The 18696-nt window shown below is 37.0% G+C and overlaps 1 protein-coding gene across 1 annotated transcript; it reads left to right on the forward strand.

Annotated features, from left to right (window-relative positions):
• Positions 1 to 449: 449 nt before the first annotated feature.
• Fen1 (flap endonuclease 1) lies at positions 450 to 16813 on the forward strand. Its single transcript, XM_069820268.1, has 8 exons — positions 450 to 621; positions 711 to 813; positions 905 to 1071; positions 5524 to 5633; positions 11815 to 12018; positions 12158 to 12376; positions 12478 to 12666; positions 16512 to 16813. Exons 1-8 carry the CDS (start codon positions 540 to 542, stop codon positions 16584 to 16586), a joined length of 1149 nt encoding a protein of 382 aa, XP_069676369.1. The 5' UTR covers positions 450 to 539; the 3' UTR covers positions 16587 to 16813.
• The last annotated feature ends 1883 nt before the right edge of the window (positions 16814 to 18696 follow it).

Raw genomic sequence — 18696 nt, forward strand, 5'->3', positions numbered from 1 at the left:
AAATTGGCCGCAATCATTTGATCGTCAACCTTTCGAGATGAAAATTTACGCTAAGAGAAATAAATTTTCCCATATTTAGCAAACATTCCCTCAATGTAAAAAAATTAATTAATTATTAATACATCTAATTTATTAAAAACAATAACTCTAATTTTATAGCTCTTTCAGTAATAATAACTTTAATAATCGACAATAACGATTGGTATTTTATGCTGTCATTGTGTGATGAACTGATGTGTTTGTCTATGATGTGAACAGTCATAATTCAAAACAAGTATGACAATACTCCACATAAAGTTAGAAAGAGACAAAAGAAGATATTGAATACATAGCATCACTTGTTTAGCATTATTGTCCGTATATCACTATTGTTTTCATAAATTATTACATTCGTGGGATATTCTGATACAATTGTTTCATGCACTGATTATGGATCGAGATACGTGATTTCCGTCAATGTTCAATGCGATAAACCGCGGGAAATTGTTGTTTTTGTGTCTGTTGTTATTAAAAGGATTTTGTGTTTTATAACAAGGAGAATGGGTATTTTGGGACTTTCTAAGCTAATTGCAGACATTGCACCTACAGCAGTGAAAGAAAGCGAAATAAAACACTATTTTGGTATGTATAAATAGATGTAAATAGTGACAGTATGTATGAAATTTATTAACTATGGTCCTTTGTAACTTAGGCCTAGTTTATTATTTCAGGTCGAAAAGTAGCAATTGATGCTTCTATGAGTTTATATCAATTTCTCATTGCTGTCAGAAACGAAGGAGCTCAGCTCACATCAGCAGATGGAGAAACAACAAGGTGAGTTTAGTGTAAATACCAGTAACCTGTAAAAGTCTTCCGGGCTTGTATATTACACTGAAGTGATATATTCATTGCAATTTCTCTCTAGTCACTTGATGGGAACATTTTATCGAACAATACGACTTGTGGAGAACGGTATTAAGCCAGTGTATGTGTTTGATGGCAAACCACCGGAAATGAAGTCTGGAGAACTTTCCAAACGAGCAGAAAGACGAGAAGAAGCACAGAAAGCTCTAGAGAAAGCTGAAGAAGCGGGTACGTAACTTTACAAGACTCGTAGGTTCAATATCTAATAGTCTTAAGCATGATTTGGGTTAAGTTTAGAATCCGTATAGGTTGGTGCACCAGTAGCTGACCAATGTTATATATATTCCATTTTAACTAAGTATCCAGATGTCTTAGGTACCTGTTCCTTCAGGAATCATTTTTCTGAACATAGCTTTGAATGTATTAAATGCACCCAATAACAAGAAGTGACATCTCCATTCATACAGGAAGTTTAAATGTAGAGTGTACTGTACTGAGAGCTGCTGTAGTTAGCACATGGTCGAGCACAAGGTTATAATATCAAGCTTCAGCCGCAGAAAAAAATGTAAGTATTGTTTTGCTTGTTGTGCTAAATATAAGTTAATAGTTTCCAGAAGTGCCTAAATTTTCAAGAATATCAATTTTATTTATTTTAAGTGTTATAGGTTATGTGTACAAGTACTGGTACAGGATTTATTAGCATGTTACCATAAGCTGACCAGCAGTGGTCAAGCACTGGGACTGCTTGATGTACCAGTTGTTGTCCATATTGGTAATTGTTTAGATCAGTTTATTCTATCCTTACAAACAAACCATGGCACCACAGAAAATTTTGAAGTATCCAGAAGGGACCATGGCTGTGCGAGAGGGGGAGGGTATAAGGAAGGCAACAAGATTGTATGGTGTGCCACATTCCACTCTAATTAATAAAATAAAAGGAAAAGTTCCCGAAGAGAAGAAGATGGGCCCTTCCTCCATTCTGACTGAAGCAGAGGAGAACCTGCCTAACACAACTCATCTACTACAGCCTGCAGATGTGTCTGTCTTTCGAAGTCTAAAAGCAGGTTGGTCAAACATAGTAGCAGAATGGAAGTGGAAAACAAATAATAAGGCCGTGTCTCAAAGCTCAAGTCCAAACTACACACTAGTGACTAGCAACTAGGTGACTTATAAACTACACACTAGGGAGCTTCGGACATGTATGCTTGAAACATGGCCTTCTTCATAGATTATTTTTCTAAAAACCATGACATCACTGTGCAGCACTAAATTAAGAAGGCAGTGTCCTAATGCAGTTTCATTATGAATTATGTGGAAAAAGATAAGGACTTAATGTATTACAGTAATGTTTAAAACATTGTACAGAAGATATTAACAATGCCAGTGTTCAAAGTTAACGTGTTATTCTAAATTATATTTACATTATTTCAATTCCAAAGCATTTTCAGATTTAATAACCCTAATTGTTGATGAGGTATCCATGTTTGTTTAGTGAACAAGTCAACAATCAAGCAAGCATTTTCGTTTACTAGCTACTACGGATTTGATTGCTATGCACTACATAGCTTTAGATCGTAACTTCTGACGTCACATCCGGCTATTTAGTCAACAATCTAGTTCACTTCAGTTGAAAATGTAGCTTTGAGACACGGCCTAACTATATCACCTGAGCACTGTTTGGACCATTACTGGAGAAGGCATTAGAAGAGAGAGCCAGTGCAGATACCATAAGAAATGGTTTCCAAAAATGTGGTCTATACCTATTCTCTCCAGATGCTGTGGATTATGAAAGATGTGTGACTCATGAATCTCGGCATTCTGATGGTGCAAGAGGAATTATTGCCTGCAAACCTACCATATTTTCTGTTGAGCACCTTCTATATTTCGAATCAGCAATGAAGTCAGGAAGGGCAGAAGAGTTCAGGGAAGCTGAAGGAGAAGGAACTTGGAATGGTGAAGAATCCGCACGGGAACTGTTCAATCTAGGGCTTAAACTTCGGAAGAGAGTTATGCAGCAGGCAAACCACTCTGATATGAACAACTCCGATGCAAATAAAATTCAAAAGGAAAAAAATGGAAATGGGATATCTGACAGCTGTGACTTAAATGATACTTCAGCACCACCCACTTCAAAAATGCCTCCTTCAATGCCATCTACTTCAAAAACTCCTCCTTCAACACCATCTAGGCCTACTACAACACCAGTTTCAACAGCAACCAAAACAAAAGAAGGTATTAGTCCTGCATTTGCGAACACCATTATTTGGCCAACAGAATCACCACAAAAATTCAAAACCACAAGAAAGAAACTACGACTACCTCATGCTGCGACCTCTTCGGAATGGTTGAAATACTGGAAGGACAAGGAAGATGAGAAGTAACAAAAGGAAAAGGCAAAGAAAGCAAGAACACTGAAGATGAAATTAAACCAAGATAAGCCTACACCAGTAACAAAAACAAGAGGAAAAAATGTGACGAGAATGAAACTTCCGATGAAGATGGTATTATGGAACTGCAAGATACCTCAGATGACAGTGTATTTACAACTAGTGATGATGAGGCAAGCAATGTGTATATTGGTAATCCAGCTACAAAGAAAAATGTAATTCCAGGAGCTTTTGTATTGGTCAGAGTCATGTCTGGAAAAAGAAATACCATCCCTTAGATATGTCTGCATTGTTCAAGAAATGAAAAATAAATCTGAGTTGAGTGTTATGGGTTGTAAATCTGTAAGTTCTGAACTTGTTGTTTTCCAATTACAGTTAGATGATATTTTTGTAGCAGGTTATGATGATGTTATAACTGTTCTACCACAACCTATGACTGAAAATACACAGGACAGAATTCGTTACCGTTTCCCAAGTAAAATTGATGTGAAAGAAAAATAAGCCCTTCATGTCTAAGCAAATTTTTGTATTATATACTGTTGTTTTGTGTGACTGAAAGGTTTTGTAACCTAGTGATAGTGACTGAATTAATTAGTTGCTTTATAATGTCTTAAATTGTTATGTAATCTTCAAATATGTATTCTGGTCAAGTACTGGAACATTACTGTTCAACAACTGGGATGCAGTGGTCAGCTACTGGTGAGTTAACGCATTGCTTCAAGAATGTTTTTTTTTTTTTCTCAAACCATTTAATATGTATCCTACATTTTCCAGTACCATTCATTTGTGTGACCTTAAGGGAATCATTACTGATAATTTCAATTCTTATTTGTAAATATCCTTTAATTAAAATTATATTGTATATATACTTTCACTAAATGGTCAACTATTGGTGCATCAACCCTATCGATTTGAGTCACTGTTGTACATACTGATCTATAGTTGCACACTACAGTTACCTGTAGGCCTATGCCTTGTATAGACGATTAGGTTAGCTGGGGCATGCCAAACTCAGTTGAAGTCCAAAACGTTTAGACAAGATTGACGTCCCTGCATTGTTCTCAATCAAAAACTCTTGTTGTAAATATATATCCATGTATGAGGCCTCACCATCCTCATTGAATAATCAAGACTATATGTAGTCAACATGTAGATAGGTACCTATTATTGGGGAAAAATTCGTTCCGGCACTGGGAATCAAACCCAGGACCTTTCAGTTTTTCCGCGCTGAGTGCTCTTTCCATCTGAGCTATGCCGAGACCCGATTTACGGTGCCGACTGAACTCTCCTCCTTTGTATCATTGGCCTATTACCTGGATTTTAGGCATATAAGTCATAGTGCTCTATAATAGGCCAAAAGCTTTTTATTCCAAAACAGACTATTTTTTAAAATGTTATGTTTTGTAACACTAAAATAAATTATCAGTCAATCTTCTTAATGTATCCAGCTGCTTGCCGACAACATAAAGTCCATTGTAGTCTATTCAGTTGTTGTTTTTCACGAGAAATGAGAGATATTTTGATCGGTGTTCATTATAGATGCCTGTTGCTAGTAGCCAGAGTTGGGGTGTAGTCAATATACTGGGTGTTCATTTCAAAGTGTGTCATGACGTCACTGTTGTGAGTCAGCGATTTGAAGCGAGTTTCAGCTTTTATGTCAGAGAAGTTGCCTATTAATCAAGGAGTTCAATCTGAACTTGAGAATGTGTACGGTATAACTTGAACGTCGTAGCAATAGATGGCGGTCTGTAAAGTCTGTGTGCTACCATAACCTCTTTCAAACTGTGTTTTGCGCAGGCAAGTCGTATGCAGGGTATTTGTTATCATCGGTTGCGTACGGCAACATTCCACAACACAAATCAAATGCTCCGTGTCCATGTTGACCGTCGAAATTAATGTCAACAAATATGTAAGTAATCGTCTTAACCCTCTCCACATATCCCGACAGTAAGAAAAAACTCACCTCAGTACATGTTTCCAAATAGTTCACATTCCTGCCACTACAGGTGTTCCCGTACGTATTGGTAAGTACTCTTCAGAATGAACACCGTACTTGCTAGGCAACTTCTCTGGCACATACGTAATACATCTCTGCGGAAGTGTAGGAAGATTGAATTCTCTAGGCTCAACGACTAGCCACATGACGGCATACAGCAAGCCATGACACACTTTGAACTGAACACGCAGTATACTGCAGGACTGTGTCTTCTGCAACTGGTACTGATTAAAATAAATTATCATTCAGATAGTTATGTACTCGACTCTTTTCAGTGTTAATTCTCTCTCTTTATAGGTGATGTGGAGCAAGTAGACAAATTCAATCGACGTTTGGTTAAAGTGACCAAACACCATGCTGATGAATGCAAGCAGCTACTTACTTTGATGGGGATTCCATACATAGAGGTAAGTTTTGTATGAGGAAGTGGATTCATCTGAGCCAATTACCAGGTGACTCAAAAATAGACACCATTTTATGGATAGTAGATAGAAGTTTTATATGAGGAAGTAGATTCATTTGAGCCATATACCAGGTAATTCAAACACAAACAAAACTTTGTGGATGGTAGGTTATTCCAAGGGAATTAGTTCTGTAGTAAGAGAGATATAAGGTTGTGATTGACACTGCATTGGCGAACTCACATGTGTGGAGACTCAGCATTATCTTGCCCAATAACAATTCATCACCTTCTTACGTTATCCCTGGGAATTGAATTGTGATTGGGCAAGATAACGGTTGTGAATTCAATCTCTATTCTTCTTTTATCACGGATAAATACGTTGATCACTTACTTACTGGCTTTTAAGGAACCCGGAGGTTCATTGCTGCCCTCACATAAGCCCACCATTGGTCCCTATCCTGAGCAAGATTAATCCAGTCTCTATCATCATATCCCACCTCCCTCAAATCCATTTTAATATTATCTTCCCATCTATGTGGCCTCCCCAAAGGTTTTTTTCCCTCCAGCTTCCCAACTAACACTCTGTATGCATTTCTGGATTCGCCCATACGTGCTACATGCCCTGCCTATCTCAAATGTCTGGATTTAATGTTTCTAATTATGTCAGGTGAAGAATACAATGTGTGCAGTTCTGTGTTGTGGAACTTTATCCATTCTCCCGTAACTTCATCTCTCTTAGGCCCAAATATTTTCCTAAACATCTTATTCTCAAACACCCTTAACCTATGTTCCTCTCTCAAAGTGAGAGTCCAAGTTTCACAACCATAAAGAACAACCGGTGATATAACTGTTTTATAAATTCTAACTTCAGATTTTTTGACAGCAGACTGGATGATAAAAGCTTCTCAACCGAATAATAACAGGCATTTTCCATATTTATTCTGTGTTTAATTTCCTCCCGAGTATCATTTATATTTGTTACTGTTGCGCCCAGGTGTTTGAATTTTTCCACCTCTTCAAGAGAAAAATTTCCAATTTTTATATTGCCATGTCGTACAATATTCTCGTCACGAGACATAATCATATACTTTGTCTTTTCGGGATTTACTTCCAAACCTATCTCTTTACTTGCTTCAAGTAAAATTCCCGTGTTTTCCCTAATCGTTTGTGGATTTTCTCCTAATACGTTGTTCACTGCCTTCAAGAATTTGGATTTATTCTTTTCACGCATCTTAGAAAGTAATTCTTTCTCATTGGAGATGTGGCTTGAATTAATAATGTGTTTCTGAGTTTTGAGTAGCACGGCAGAGTAAGTGGATCCTCTTCAATGACGAGAAGGATATCTGTTGTAGAAGGAATTGTTGCGATAAACATAGTTAATTTGTACCCATATATTTCAATAAATCTGTTCACAGATTTGTGTACATTAGGTAATTTACAATCTGAATTGGTGTTGTGTCTGATCCTTCATTGGAAGCATATCATACATATACTGTAGTTCATTTTGAAGTTTGTTCAAATTAAAAAGACTGCCATAAATTTTCTGCAATTTTTTAATAGATCATGAGGAAAGCTTTTTTCTCTTAGCAAAGTAAGCCAATTTGTTTGATTAGCAAATCAAAATATTGCAACGTTTCAAATAATGCGAATCTAATTGTTATCTGATTGCTGATATGATCAATGATTTTGAAATAAAATCTATCAAGAGGTCTTTCTGTAAATCATTGTTTAGTTGCCTCCTTTTTATTTGAATCATCTCTTACTGTTCTACTGCACCATGAATAGAAAACCACAATGATTCGAAATTCTCCTTTTCTTTTGCAGCTGTTGTTGAAACTCCGTTATTTTATTATTGCAAAACAAAATATCAACATTTTTAAACTGAAGTGCACTGAATAATAGTCTGAAAAAACAAGCAAGTTGAATAAAGCCTTTATTGAAATTATGCTTTCGAATATGTTTTCGAAATCCCTCAGGAAATTAGCAAATCCTGTTGTGCGCCGGTCTCCATTGACATCCCTCTGGTGTATAGTCGAGGTGGAGAGAGGGGAAACGGGAGTGACAGGACAAGCTGGGCTGAAGCTTGTGGAAGGGTGATATATTATGTTGTTATAGTGAAGAAAAGGAAGACCGTTTTAACAATATTTGTTTCTTGAAAAATAACAAGAAAAGTATTAAATGATTTTCCCTAGTTCTAGGGTAGGGGAAATGAGAGAGTCGTGATAGAAATTGATAATTTGGAAATTTGTCTTGAGACGCCGATGTGTTAAGAGTTACGATGAGGTAGAATTTGTGTGTAAGGAGACAGGGGTAACAGGAGTGCTTGAATAGGAGAGTTAGGCTTGCCTGGAGGGCATGATGGGAGGAGGAGGAAAACAAGACAGAAATGGAACTGGGTTCGAGATGAGTTCTCTCAATCGAGGGATTAACTAATTTTGCTTAGCGACTTTGCGATACCAGGAGCGGGGAAATGGGTAACTCTTCTGTCGAGGGATCAGCTAGCCTGGCTTAGCGACTTTTCGACAGCAGAGGGGTTCGAAGGAGCGACATAAGTCGAGCAAGTCGGGGTGAGCATGGGGGAAATGAATTTGGGATTTTTCAAGGGTAAGATGTAGGGAACAGAGGCTAACATCGGGAAGGAGATGTGAGCACATCCAGACAGTGAAAACAATTGACTTCTCTCACTTCGAACAACTGTTTTTATAGGGTGCCTCCTCAGTCACATGACTAGTGACGTCACACCGGGCTGTCGAGTGGGGGGGGGAACTATCTATGACAGCGCCTCCTGCAGACTTAAATTGAACTGGTAGGGGGATGCAATATCGACAGGGAAAAAATAGCATGCCCAGTAGCTTGTGTTCCTTCTTATTGGGTGGCTGATCTCCCTTTTCTCAAACAAGAGAGGCAAGGGTGGAAGGCAGAGGGAGAGTGAACGTCTTCTCTCTAAGATTTACCATGTGGAGGGCGAACTAGAGAATAAGTGAGTCGAGGCAGGCTTGCAAGGAGCATAAATGAAGGAATCACAGCACTGTCGTGTATCATATCATGTTATACTATATGGAGATTCTTTTTTTAGCCTTTGATTGCTTTTTCAACTTACGAGTTACTGTTAACTCTTTAGAAGTTAATTTCCATTGGCCACTCTTTTAATCACCACATTATTTTTTTATTTTTATGCGAATTTGCTAACAGTCTGTGAAATAACTCTAGATAGTTAAAGCTTTATAAATGTTTAGCAGTGTTTTCCATATTTTCTTTTTATAATATTTCTTATGGCACCAAGTTTTGTACGTCTATAATTTTGTATTATACCATTGTCATAGTTATAGTAATATCAGGGCAAACTTGATACTTGCTATATTAGAAATACATACCTTAATGCATAAAGTTCTGCGTATCTGTTTCAAGGTCGCCTGAAGTGCAAGGGTGCTTTGCTTTCAGGCTGCTTGTATAAATTTATATTTTTTTATGTAACTATTGTAGCATAGTAATGTTAATCAACTTTTTTTTTATTATTTAAAATGTGTCCCCTTTTTATTCAGTATGCTCCATTGCAGTAATGCAATACTACACACTTTTGTTGCTACACTGTTTTTACATTCTGTCGGAACTTAAAACAAAAACTAATAGTAAACTATTTACAGTATTTACAAGGATGTAAAGTCAGCTGACTGAATAGAGTTTATGAATTATTTCAAATTATTAATACTAATACTATTTTAACTGGAGTAGAATTTTCACTATTTACAATATAATACACTGCCGTGAAGTCTATTGACTTAATAAAGGTGGTGAATTGCTTATAATTATTTTAACATAATATCTAACTACTACTACTACTGAATACTAATACTAATTTTAAGTAGAGTAGTTTTTTCACTATTTACAATATTTACAGTGATATGAAATCTATTGATTGAACAAAGTTTCTGAATCCCTTATAGTGTTTTAACAATAGTTTCTCATGTGACACTGGCCATCTATCTTGATTTCTATATATATTCCCTGCTTCAGTAGGCCTATATCCCTTTGTTTATTCAATTTGACACACGAGTATATTAGGTGATCTACTGTTTGTGCATCTTGAAGGCATGAACACGTTGAGTCGTCTTTGATCCCGAAACGGTGCAGGTATGCCTCGGTTTTTCCATGGCCTGAGATCATGGCGGTTACTTCTGCTGTCAGCGTAATATTTTGTTTCATTCTCTGACGTACAGACGGGAAGAACTTCTTACATATAGCTCCTTTAAGTGCGTTTTTCCAGTCGTTCTCCCATTCGTTGAACCCTTCTTCTTCTATTTCCGTTACAATTGTGGTCTTAGGTTTCCTGTTGTATGCCACTTCAAGGCCATCTTCTGTTGTTGCTTCTTTTGCTGTTTTATCCGCGAGTTCATTGCCCTCTATTCCTGCATGAGCCTTGACCCATCCGAAGTGGATAATGAAGTTCTGTTCTTTTAGGCTTTTGATGTTTTCACGTATTATCTCGATTATATGAGGGGGATCCAGGAAATAACGACCGTTCGCGCATACCCGCCACGCAGCTGACTCCCCTTCCTTGTTTGAAGGTCAACTGGCTTCCTTAACATGTGTTCTCATAATGTTGTGAGTACTGGTTGCAACAAGTCGCCATTGTGCATTTTGTGTTACTTCAAAATGAACGACGTGATTGATAATCCCGCCGACTGTGAGGTGAGGAGTGTGATTCGATTTTTGAATGCCCGACATTTGAAACCTGCAGAAATTTACTGGCAATTGAAAGAAGTGTATGGTGATACTGTAATGAATGAAAGAAATGTGAGAAAATGGTGCGAAATGTTCAACAATGGGCGAACAAATGTCCACGATGAAACTCGACCCGGACGCCCATCACTCATCACAGAAGACCTGAAGACTAAAGTGAACGACAGAATCTTGCAAGACAGGCGCACATCACTCGACGAATTGCATGTTGCCTTTCCTGACATTTCTCGTTCTTTGCTTGGTGAAAGTGTGTCGCAACATCTTGGCTACCACAAAAATCTGTGCACGATGGGTTCCACGGCAACTGAGTGACCAACACAAAACTCAGAGAATGGCCTCAGCATTGACATTCTTGATGCGATATCACACAGATGGAGACGCCTTTCTTGATCAAATTGTGACTGGTGATGAGACCTGGGTGTCTCACAACACCCCAGAGACCAAGCGCCAATCACGTCAGTGGCATCATCCCTCATCACCCAAGAAACCGAGAAAATTCAAACAGACTCTCTCAACACAAAAAGTCATGGCTACTGTCTTTTGGGATCGCAAAGGTGTTCTTTTGCTGGATTTCATGCACTACGATCAATGCAAATCGTTACTGTGAGACTTTACGAAAACTACGGCGAGCCATCCAAAACAAGAGGCGAGGAATGCTTTCGAGAGGAGTTGTGCTTCTTCACGACAACGCCCGCCCGCACACTGCTGCTTCAACTCGAGAATTGCTGGATCAATTCGGTTGGGAAATCTTTGATCATCCGCCCTATACTCCAGACCTTGCTCCTAGCGATTTTCACCTTTTCACTAAGCTGAAAGACTTTCTGGGTGGTACGCGTTTTGGAAGTGATGAAGAGTTGAAGAAGACAGTGAACACCTGGCTTAATGAACTGGCGGCAGAGGAGTATAACACGGGAATTCTAAAGCTAGTGAACAGATACGACAAATGTTTAAATGTAGGTGGTGATTATGTAGAGAAGTAAAGGAAGCTTGAGTTATGTAACAGACTTTGTTTTTTCAAATAAATATATATTTTTTTTAATTATTACAACAAAACGGTCGTTATTTCCTGGATCCCCCTCGTATTATTATGGTTTGAGGAGTTTTTTAGAAGAGCCAGTTTTACTTGGCTGTCCGTGAATATAGCTATCTTCCTCTGCTCAAGTTCCATCTGCTCACTATTGATGAGATTTAATGCACTTAATATCGCTAACTGCTCAGCTTGATTGTTGGAGCATGCTTCATGTAATCTTCTCTTTACTTTATGTATTACTGAGCCCTGTTTGTATATGACCGCAGCAGCACCAACCTTTCCTAGTTTAATCAACTTAGTAACTAAACTGAGACTACACATTCAAAAGCAATGTTGCCTTTTCCAAGACCACTTGTGTATAACATCTGAAATAAAAAAAAAATAAAATAAAAAAAAAGAGTGCTTTGTTCTTCAGGCTCCTTGTGAAGCAGAGGCACAATGTGCTGCAATGGTGAAGGCAGGAAAAGTGTTCGCCACAGCAACAGAAGATATGGACGCCCTGACTTTTGGCTCGAGTGTTCTCTTGCGTCATATGACATTCAGTGAAGCTCGCAAGATGCCTATTCAGGAATTCCACTTAAATAAAGTTCTTGAAGGATTGGAACTCTCTCAAAATGAGGTAAAGTGTGACAGTGTATTATTGAAGTTTCTTTATTACAAAAGAACTTCTGTTATTATCTTCTACGTTTTTGTTTCTACTGAATGTCCATTGTTTGTTACAATCGAATTTTATAATTATCAAAATTTTTCATTTACAGTTCATCGATCTTTGTATTTTATTGGGGTGTGACTACTGTGATAGTATAAAGGGCATTGGACCGAAGAGAGCCATTGACCTGATTAAACAACACCGAGATTTGGAAACAATTTTAAAGAATCTCGATAAAAAGAAGTATTCTGTTGCTGATGACTGGATGTACAAAGAAGCTCGACAGCTGTTTATAGAACCAGAAGTTACTGATCCAGAGAAAGTTGAGGTTAATTTGTATACTGTATATAGGCTATGTGTTTATTTATATTTTTTCTTTAAAATCGTTGCTTTTACACTCCATTGTGTGATACGGATTCTGAATTCCAGTTGAAATGGTCAGATCCAGATGAGGAGGGCCTTGTTAAATATTTGTGTGGAGACAAGGCTTTCAATGAGGACAGAGTGAGAAACGGATCAAAGAAGCTAGCCAAGGCTCGAAGTGGAACTACCCAGGGACGGCTTGACACTTTCTTTAAAGTTCTACCTAACACCAATAACGCAGCCAGCAAAAGAAAGGTAATATGAGTTGTACAACATTTTTATTTCCATTTGCTAATTTTACAGTATCTTTTGAAATAAACTTTGTTACCTATCTTCATTAAATATTGTATTTGCTGGCATATAATATTGCACTTTTTTTCTCTGAAAATATATCTCAAATGGGATGCATGGGATGTATGTCACTATTGTATTGATTAAGGCTGGTTGAGTGGAAGAGAGGCTCTATGACCTAGGGTTCCCATTTTATTTTATTTGAAAAGGCTGCAAAAGGGTATCTGTCGGATACAGGGGGGAGAGCCATTAATCCTTCCCATTGAAGGCTTTAAGTAACCAACCTGGACAAATACTCAATGTGCCATCCCTACCTTCCCGAGGTGCAGCTGTTAGTAAGCATAGTTTTACAAGCTGAACTAAAGGGAGGGGCTACTCATCCATTAGCACTGGTCAGCTTGATGATTTAATGACTGAATTTGGTATAATTTTCCTCTATCCAATACCTAATTCCCTCTTTACCCTTTCCTATCCAGTCCTCTGACTGAACTCTTACTTTCTTCGACCCCGACGGATTAGAGCATTCGAGGCCTAGGGGTTCATTTCCCTTTCCTTCCTCCTCTTTCTACTTTTCTGTTCCTAGTGCTGACCTGCTATGGCACTAAAATCGTCCTCCAGTGGCTTAAGGAGGGAAAGCTGGTGATCAACAAGATCTCCCAGCTAGGTCCAATAGACCCGTCGACCAACAGCAGGTGTGGTCCTCCAGACATTCTGGGGGTTGTGTGTGAATGAAGTAGCCACCAAAACGTTAAAATATGGTGTTCACTTAAATCAGCTACAACTTGTCATTTAACTGCTCCAATATGAAATGAGTACCATTAAGGTAAAATTATCCGGAGGTAAAATAGTCCCCCAATCAGATCGTCGGGCGGGGACTACTTTAATGGTACAGAATCAACTAAACATCTTACAATGGAATGCTGGTGGTATAACAACCTCAAAATCTGTGCTTCATTGGCTGGTCATGATAATATCTTTGAAAAATATTGGAGTGCAAGAGGTCAAATGACTTTATTGTCAAACGCCTGGCATTAGAAAATAACAACATTTTATTTGAAAACCGTGACATCTGAAAAATACCTAAAAACATGGGACATTTTGTAAAAAAGCGGGACACACAAAAAAAGGAAAATATCTCAGCATTATTAATTAATTAAAGTTTAATTATTAAACTGAAGTACCTGTACTACTGAACTAATTAATTGTCTTTTATTTTCATCACAGCATAGTAATTTTTACTTGCCTTTTTTTTTTTTTTTTCACATACAGATATTATGTTGAACGTTCTGCTGAAGTCGATGCACAGTCATTTTTTTTCTGCTGCAGTAGATTCACAATGAATATTATATTTACAAGAACTGTGATTTGTTCAAGAAGTTTGGACTTTTTCAACATTACATTGAAAAATTCAACACACATTAACTTACGATACTAAAATTGGTTTTTACATACTACATCACAGATACTAGAACATATCGGTCAGGATGCTATCATTGCCATATCCATATTTGTACGAAGAATCGATAATATGTGATGCTCAGACACAATCGCGATTGAACATTGTAATCTGTCTCTAATATTCGGTAGGATACTCACAAGTAAGTCCGGTTTTGAGCTCGAAAAAAAGTGGGACATTTTCCAATCCCGAAAAATGTTTTTGGGACGGTGGGACTTTTTGTAACGGGACTGTCCCGAGTAAAACGGGATGAATGGGATCCCTACTATGACCTTAACTCTGTCAGCAAAAATAAAACATTTTACATTCTACATCTTATACACTGATATTCCTATAGATCATCTTAATGCATCCATATCTGTTTTTTTGTCTCTGTTAACCATATTTGAGCGCAATATGTTAGTATGATTTTGACCATTGTGTTGTAAATAGTTCTTTTTCGTCTTTTGGTGATCTATTTTGACCAAAATATTCTATTCACTGCCCCTATTTCAAAGGTGTTAAAATACGAAACTTGTAAAAGTAAGTATAAAAGTGATAATGGTGTTACAAATCACAAAATTGTTAAAATGAGAGTGTATCTTTCTATTTTAGTGGATAATCGTCGTCTTCCTAACAAGTATTAGGCTGAGTGGCCTGTTACGATCTCAAACTAGAATTTTCAGTCTATCTTTTCTTCGGACGACCTAGAGATCTTTTGCCATGCAGATGGTAATGAAACAGTGCTTTTGGAATTCTGCATCGATCCATTCTTTCGAGATGACCCTTCCACTGAAGTTGATATTTGCTGATGAAGTGCAGAATGGGTTCTATTTGAAGTTCTTGCATTATGTCCTCATTTTTTTTATGATACCAGCGAGTGGGATAATGATAATAGTGGATAATAAATGACATTATTTGTAGATATACCGTATATACGGTATGTGAATACTTCGCACATAGTTTTTCTGGAATTTAGTGAAGAAAAACTGGAGTACATGCATTATTTGAAATATTATTGGTACCACTTTGCTTCAAACATTGGATCCCTATTCATTATGTAGGATTAGTTTCTTGTAAATAAAACACAAATTACAGCTAATTTTTTTTCCTCTCTCTCCTAAAATTAGGGTGTGCAGATTCGATGGTGTGGAGAATTCGCGTATATACGGTATTTTAATTTAAAAAAAATTCAAATACAAACAGAAATAAATGTGATAGCACAGTCTATAGTTTGACAACTTCAAGTGAAACCCTGTAAAACACGCCAACTTCTGGAATCTCTCTCTTTCTTTCTTCTCTCTCCCTCGCTCCTCGTCATTCAGTCACCAATCACCACGTAAATATCTGAGAGGGTGTGTGTGGGCATCGCGACCAATAGAAGAACCACTCTCCAGTATTACCACAATAACGGATTCTTCATTTTTGCCTCGACTGTCGGCTAGGAAGGTTCCATTATGCTAGCATTGCAGGCAACTAGTCAATCTTTTAATGCTTTTGTTAGTAGGTTTGACAAACTGTGAGTGGACCTGCAAGTACAGTGCATAGCGCTCTCTCCCTTCCCCCCATGCTTTCTCACTTGCTCCTCCCCAAGACAGCCAGCACTCATGTAGTAACTCGGTCAGGGTTTCCGTTCGATTTGTCAATCTATAGTATATACAGTCACGAAGCTTGAGTTGTGAGGGTACTAGGAACAATAGACTGTGCCGGTACTATTTCGCACTGTCTGTAATGAGGCAATCCTAGTGGTCAGCAACTGTCTATGGATGCATATTTACTACGTATTGAGCTTCGTTACTGTATATACTAGATTCTGGTGAAGCATGATAAACTACTTGTTGCAGAACTCCTAAAACCTATACCAAGAAAGTTTATGTCACTTGTTTTTTTTTTCTTCTTCTGAACTTCAATAAACTATTTTATATTTATGATTGAGGCTAGTGTGATATTGTGTGAATATAATTTGTAAGGTTAATTTAGTTACACTTAATATTATATTGTTTTAAAGTTAGGTTTTATTTATAGTCTCTTTAAATTCAAAGTAATTTTGTGACCGCTGACTATGTTTAGAGTGTTACATTGGATTGCTGCCATCTATTGGATCTTTTGTAATGAAAATTAGATCGAATCTGGCATTTGCGTGTTTCAAGTCCAGGATATTAACATTATCGTCTTATTTCAAAGAAAATGGCATATTCTTATCAGTACTCAGAGCCAAATTATTAAGTACAAAATGCATACCTAACCATTTCTAAATGAGGATATTTTTGAAACAGATTAGTCAACATCACAAGTACTTATTACAAAATAATTCTTGGGTTGCTATATTTGTAAAATAGCATATCTAACAGAAGCACGTCACATTTTCTTTCAGGTAGAGGACAAGAAAGCAGCTAATAAGAAGGCGAAAACTGGAGGTGGTGGTGGAAAGTTCAGAAAACCAAAATGAATGGCTACAGACTAACTTTGCATGTTTAATGACCCAAAGAAAAAAAATCTCATTAAATTCAACATAACTCTCTTCTAACTGATTACAAGACGAGAATTCTTGTTAGTTAGCACATGAAATAAATAGACAGTGTTGTTCCCTTGCAAGTTACTTTTTTTTAATATATGGAAGGGACTATGTCTTGTTAGAAATTTTATGTGTATTAAAATTTGTAAAAAATATCTCAATACAGTACCAAATTTTTTTTAACAATTTTACTTAAGTTCTGTGTATCTTTTATGTATTTATGCTCGACCATGCCGAAATGTAGTAATTATACACCTGGTAGCAGACCTTTAATGCATGTCATTAAAGTACACCTACTCATTAAAAGTCAGGTCTTTCAGCCAATGACGACTCAGGTTACAACTGTTCAGCCAATGACAGGTCAGCTTTCTACCGTTATAAAACCGCAAGTATCGATTATTCTCGGATATGCAATCAAAAGAGAATTAGCGAAAAGTCACGGAGGCTGGAAATCCAATACTGTCGCAGAAGGTTATGTTCTGTTACTATAATAATTAGCGTTAATTGTAAATAATATTCAAATAAATTCAATTTGTCATCTCGTTTTTCAATGTCTAATTTAATTTCAATGCTATCTCTGTAGGTTCTTATGGCCTAGCAAGGTCAATGTGGACATCTGTTCCTCGGAAAAAATCAATACTTTCGTGTCTGCGCACATCTCACAACATACAGAACATTGCTCCAGGTCAGATACAATAAAATTAATAATATCAAGTTAGAAATATGGTCGAGCATAAAAAGTCGTATGAAACTCGCCTATAATGGTAATTAAGAAGCTCGTATGAAAATTATGAAACTCGCTTGCGCTCGTTTCATAAATATCCATACTCACTTCTTAATTACCTTCATTATAGGCTCGTTGCATAATGTACTATTTTGGAACAAATACAACATTTCTTCTGCTAACAAAGTTTCTTCTGCTAGAAGATTATAATTCAGAGTTGCCATCTATTACGGATTATTATTATTATTAAATATCCGTGCAATAGAACCCTAATTTACCAAGCGGTATGCTAGGGTTTTAGTTTGGTTATATGGTATACTATGTATATATAGCCTACTACTTATTTTATGTAAACATATAATGATGAAAAATAGCTCTACAGTCTTTTAAAGATGAAGTTTAACAAATCTATAAATTCTCTGTAGCAACAGGGTTTTTTGATCACTTCACATAGTGGTGTCTTGTACTCGGTGTTACAGTCCAGGAGATGTACCTTTAGTTCATATCTCTTTGCTTCAATAATGGGGCAGTGAAACTGAAGGTGTTTCACACTATGAAGGTCTTCACGGCAGGAACAAGTAGAGTCGATGTCTGCTGGAATGTTGAATCTGTCAAAGTAAGTTCCAAATTTCCCATGTCCCGAAAGAAACTGCATTGATACGAAAGTAGGTTTGAAGTGATGGCTTTTGAGTCGGTTGTGGATTGTTGGGAAGTACGTGTCTCTTGTTAATGATCCAGTTGTGCTTGTCGTCCATCTAGTATTCCAGTTTTGATGAGTCTGTTGTATTTGTTTCTTGATAAATGATATCGGTTGTAAAGTGTAGGTCGGAGTTTCGCTTCTGGAGGCTGCTGCTTTCGCTAGCTCATCAGCTCTTTTGTTTTCTCTTACAGATTGTCCATAATTATTACGGATTTCCTCTCGCTATTATGACATTACTACCAAAGGGAAAATTATTATGGATAAGCAAAGTTATCACGGCAAAAAAAAAAAAAAAACATGTTATATATCTTCCGAAAAAAAAAAGAGAAAAAAACATATAAACAAATATTCAATTGGAGATGAATTTCTTAACCATTCAAATGTTGTAGATATTTCACACAAAAATGTTTTATATTCATTTCTTGAATATTTTAATCAGAGATTTCCAAATTTAGTTATGAATTGGACTACATTATAAAGGGATCAAGAATACATGGAAATTGGGCCGAAATTGCAGACTTCTATAATGAAAGTGGGCAAACAAAGTATAAAATATTAAAGTAAATTTGTGTTTTAAGTAGTCTCACAGTGACTCTTCTTCATTGTTGTGAAAAAAACAT

Source organism: Periplaneta americana, chromosome 3, assembly GCF_040183065.1.
Source record: "Periplaneta americana isolate PAMFEO1 chromosome 3, P.americana_PAMFEO1_priV1, whole genome shotgun sequence".
In the NCBI taxonomy this organism is placed as follows: Eukaryota; Metazoa; Arthropoda; class Insecta; order Blattodea; family Blattidae; genus Periplaneta; species Periplaneta americana.

Bases quoted from the DNA above. Each gene is read 5' to 3' on its own strand.
- Fen1 (XM_069820268.1), top strand. From the start codon at position 540: ATGGGTATTTTGGGACTTTCTAAGCTAATTGCAGACATTGCACCTACA. The intron at 1,072-5,523 runs GTACGTAACTTT...CTCTCTTTATAG, and splicing joins AGAGAAAGCTGAAGAAGCGG to GTGATGTGGAGCAAGTAGAC. The intron at 5,634-11,814 runs GTAAGTTTTGTA...TTTGTTCTTCAG, and splicing joins TGGGGATTCCATACATAGAG to GCTCCTTGTGAAGCAGAGGC.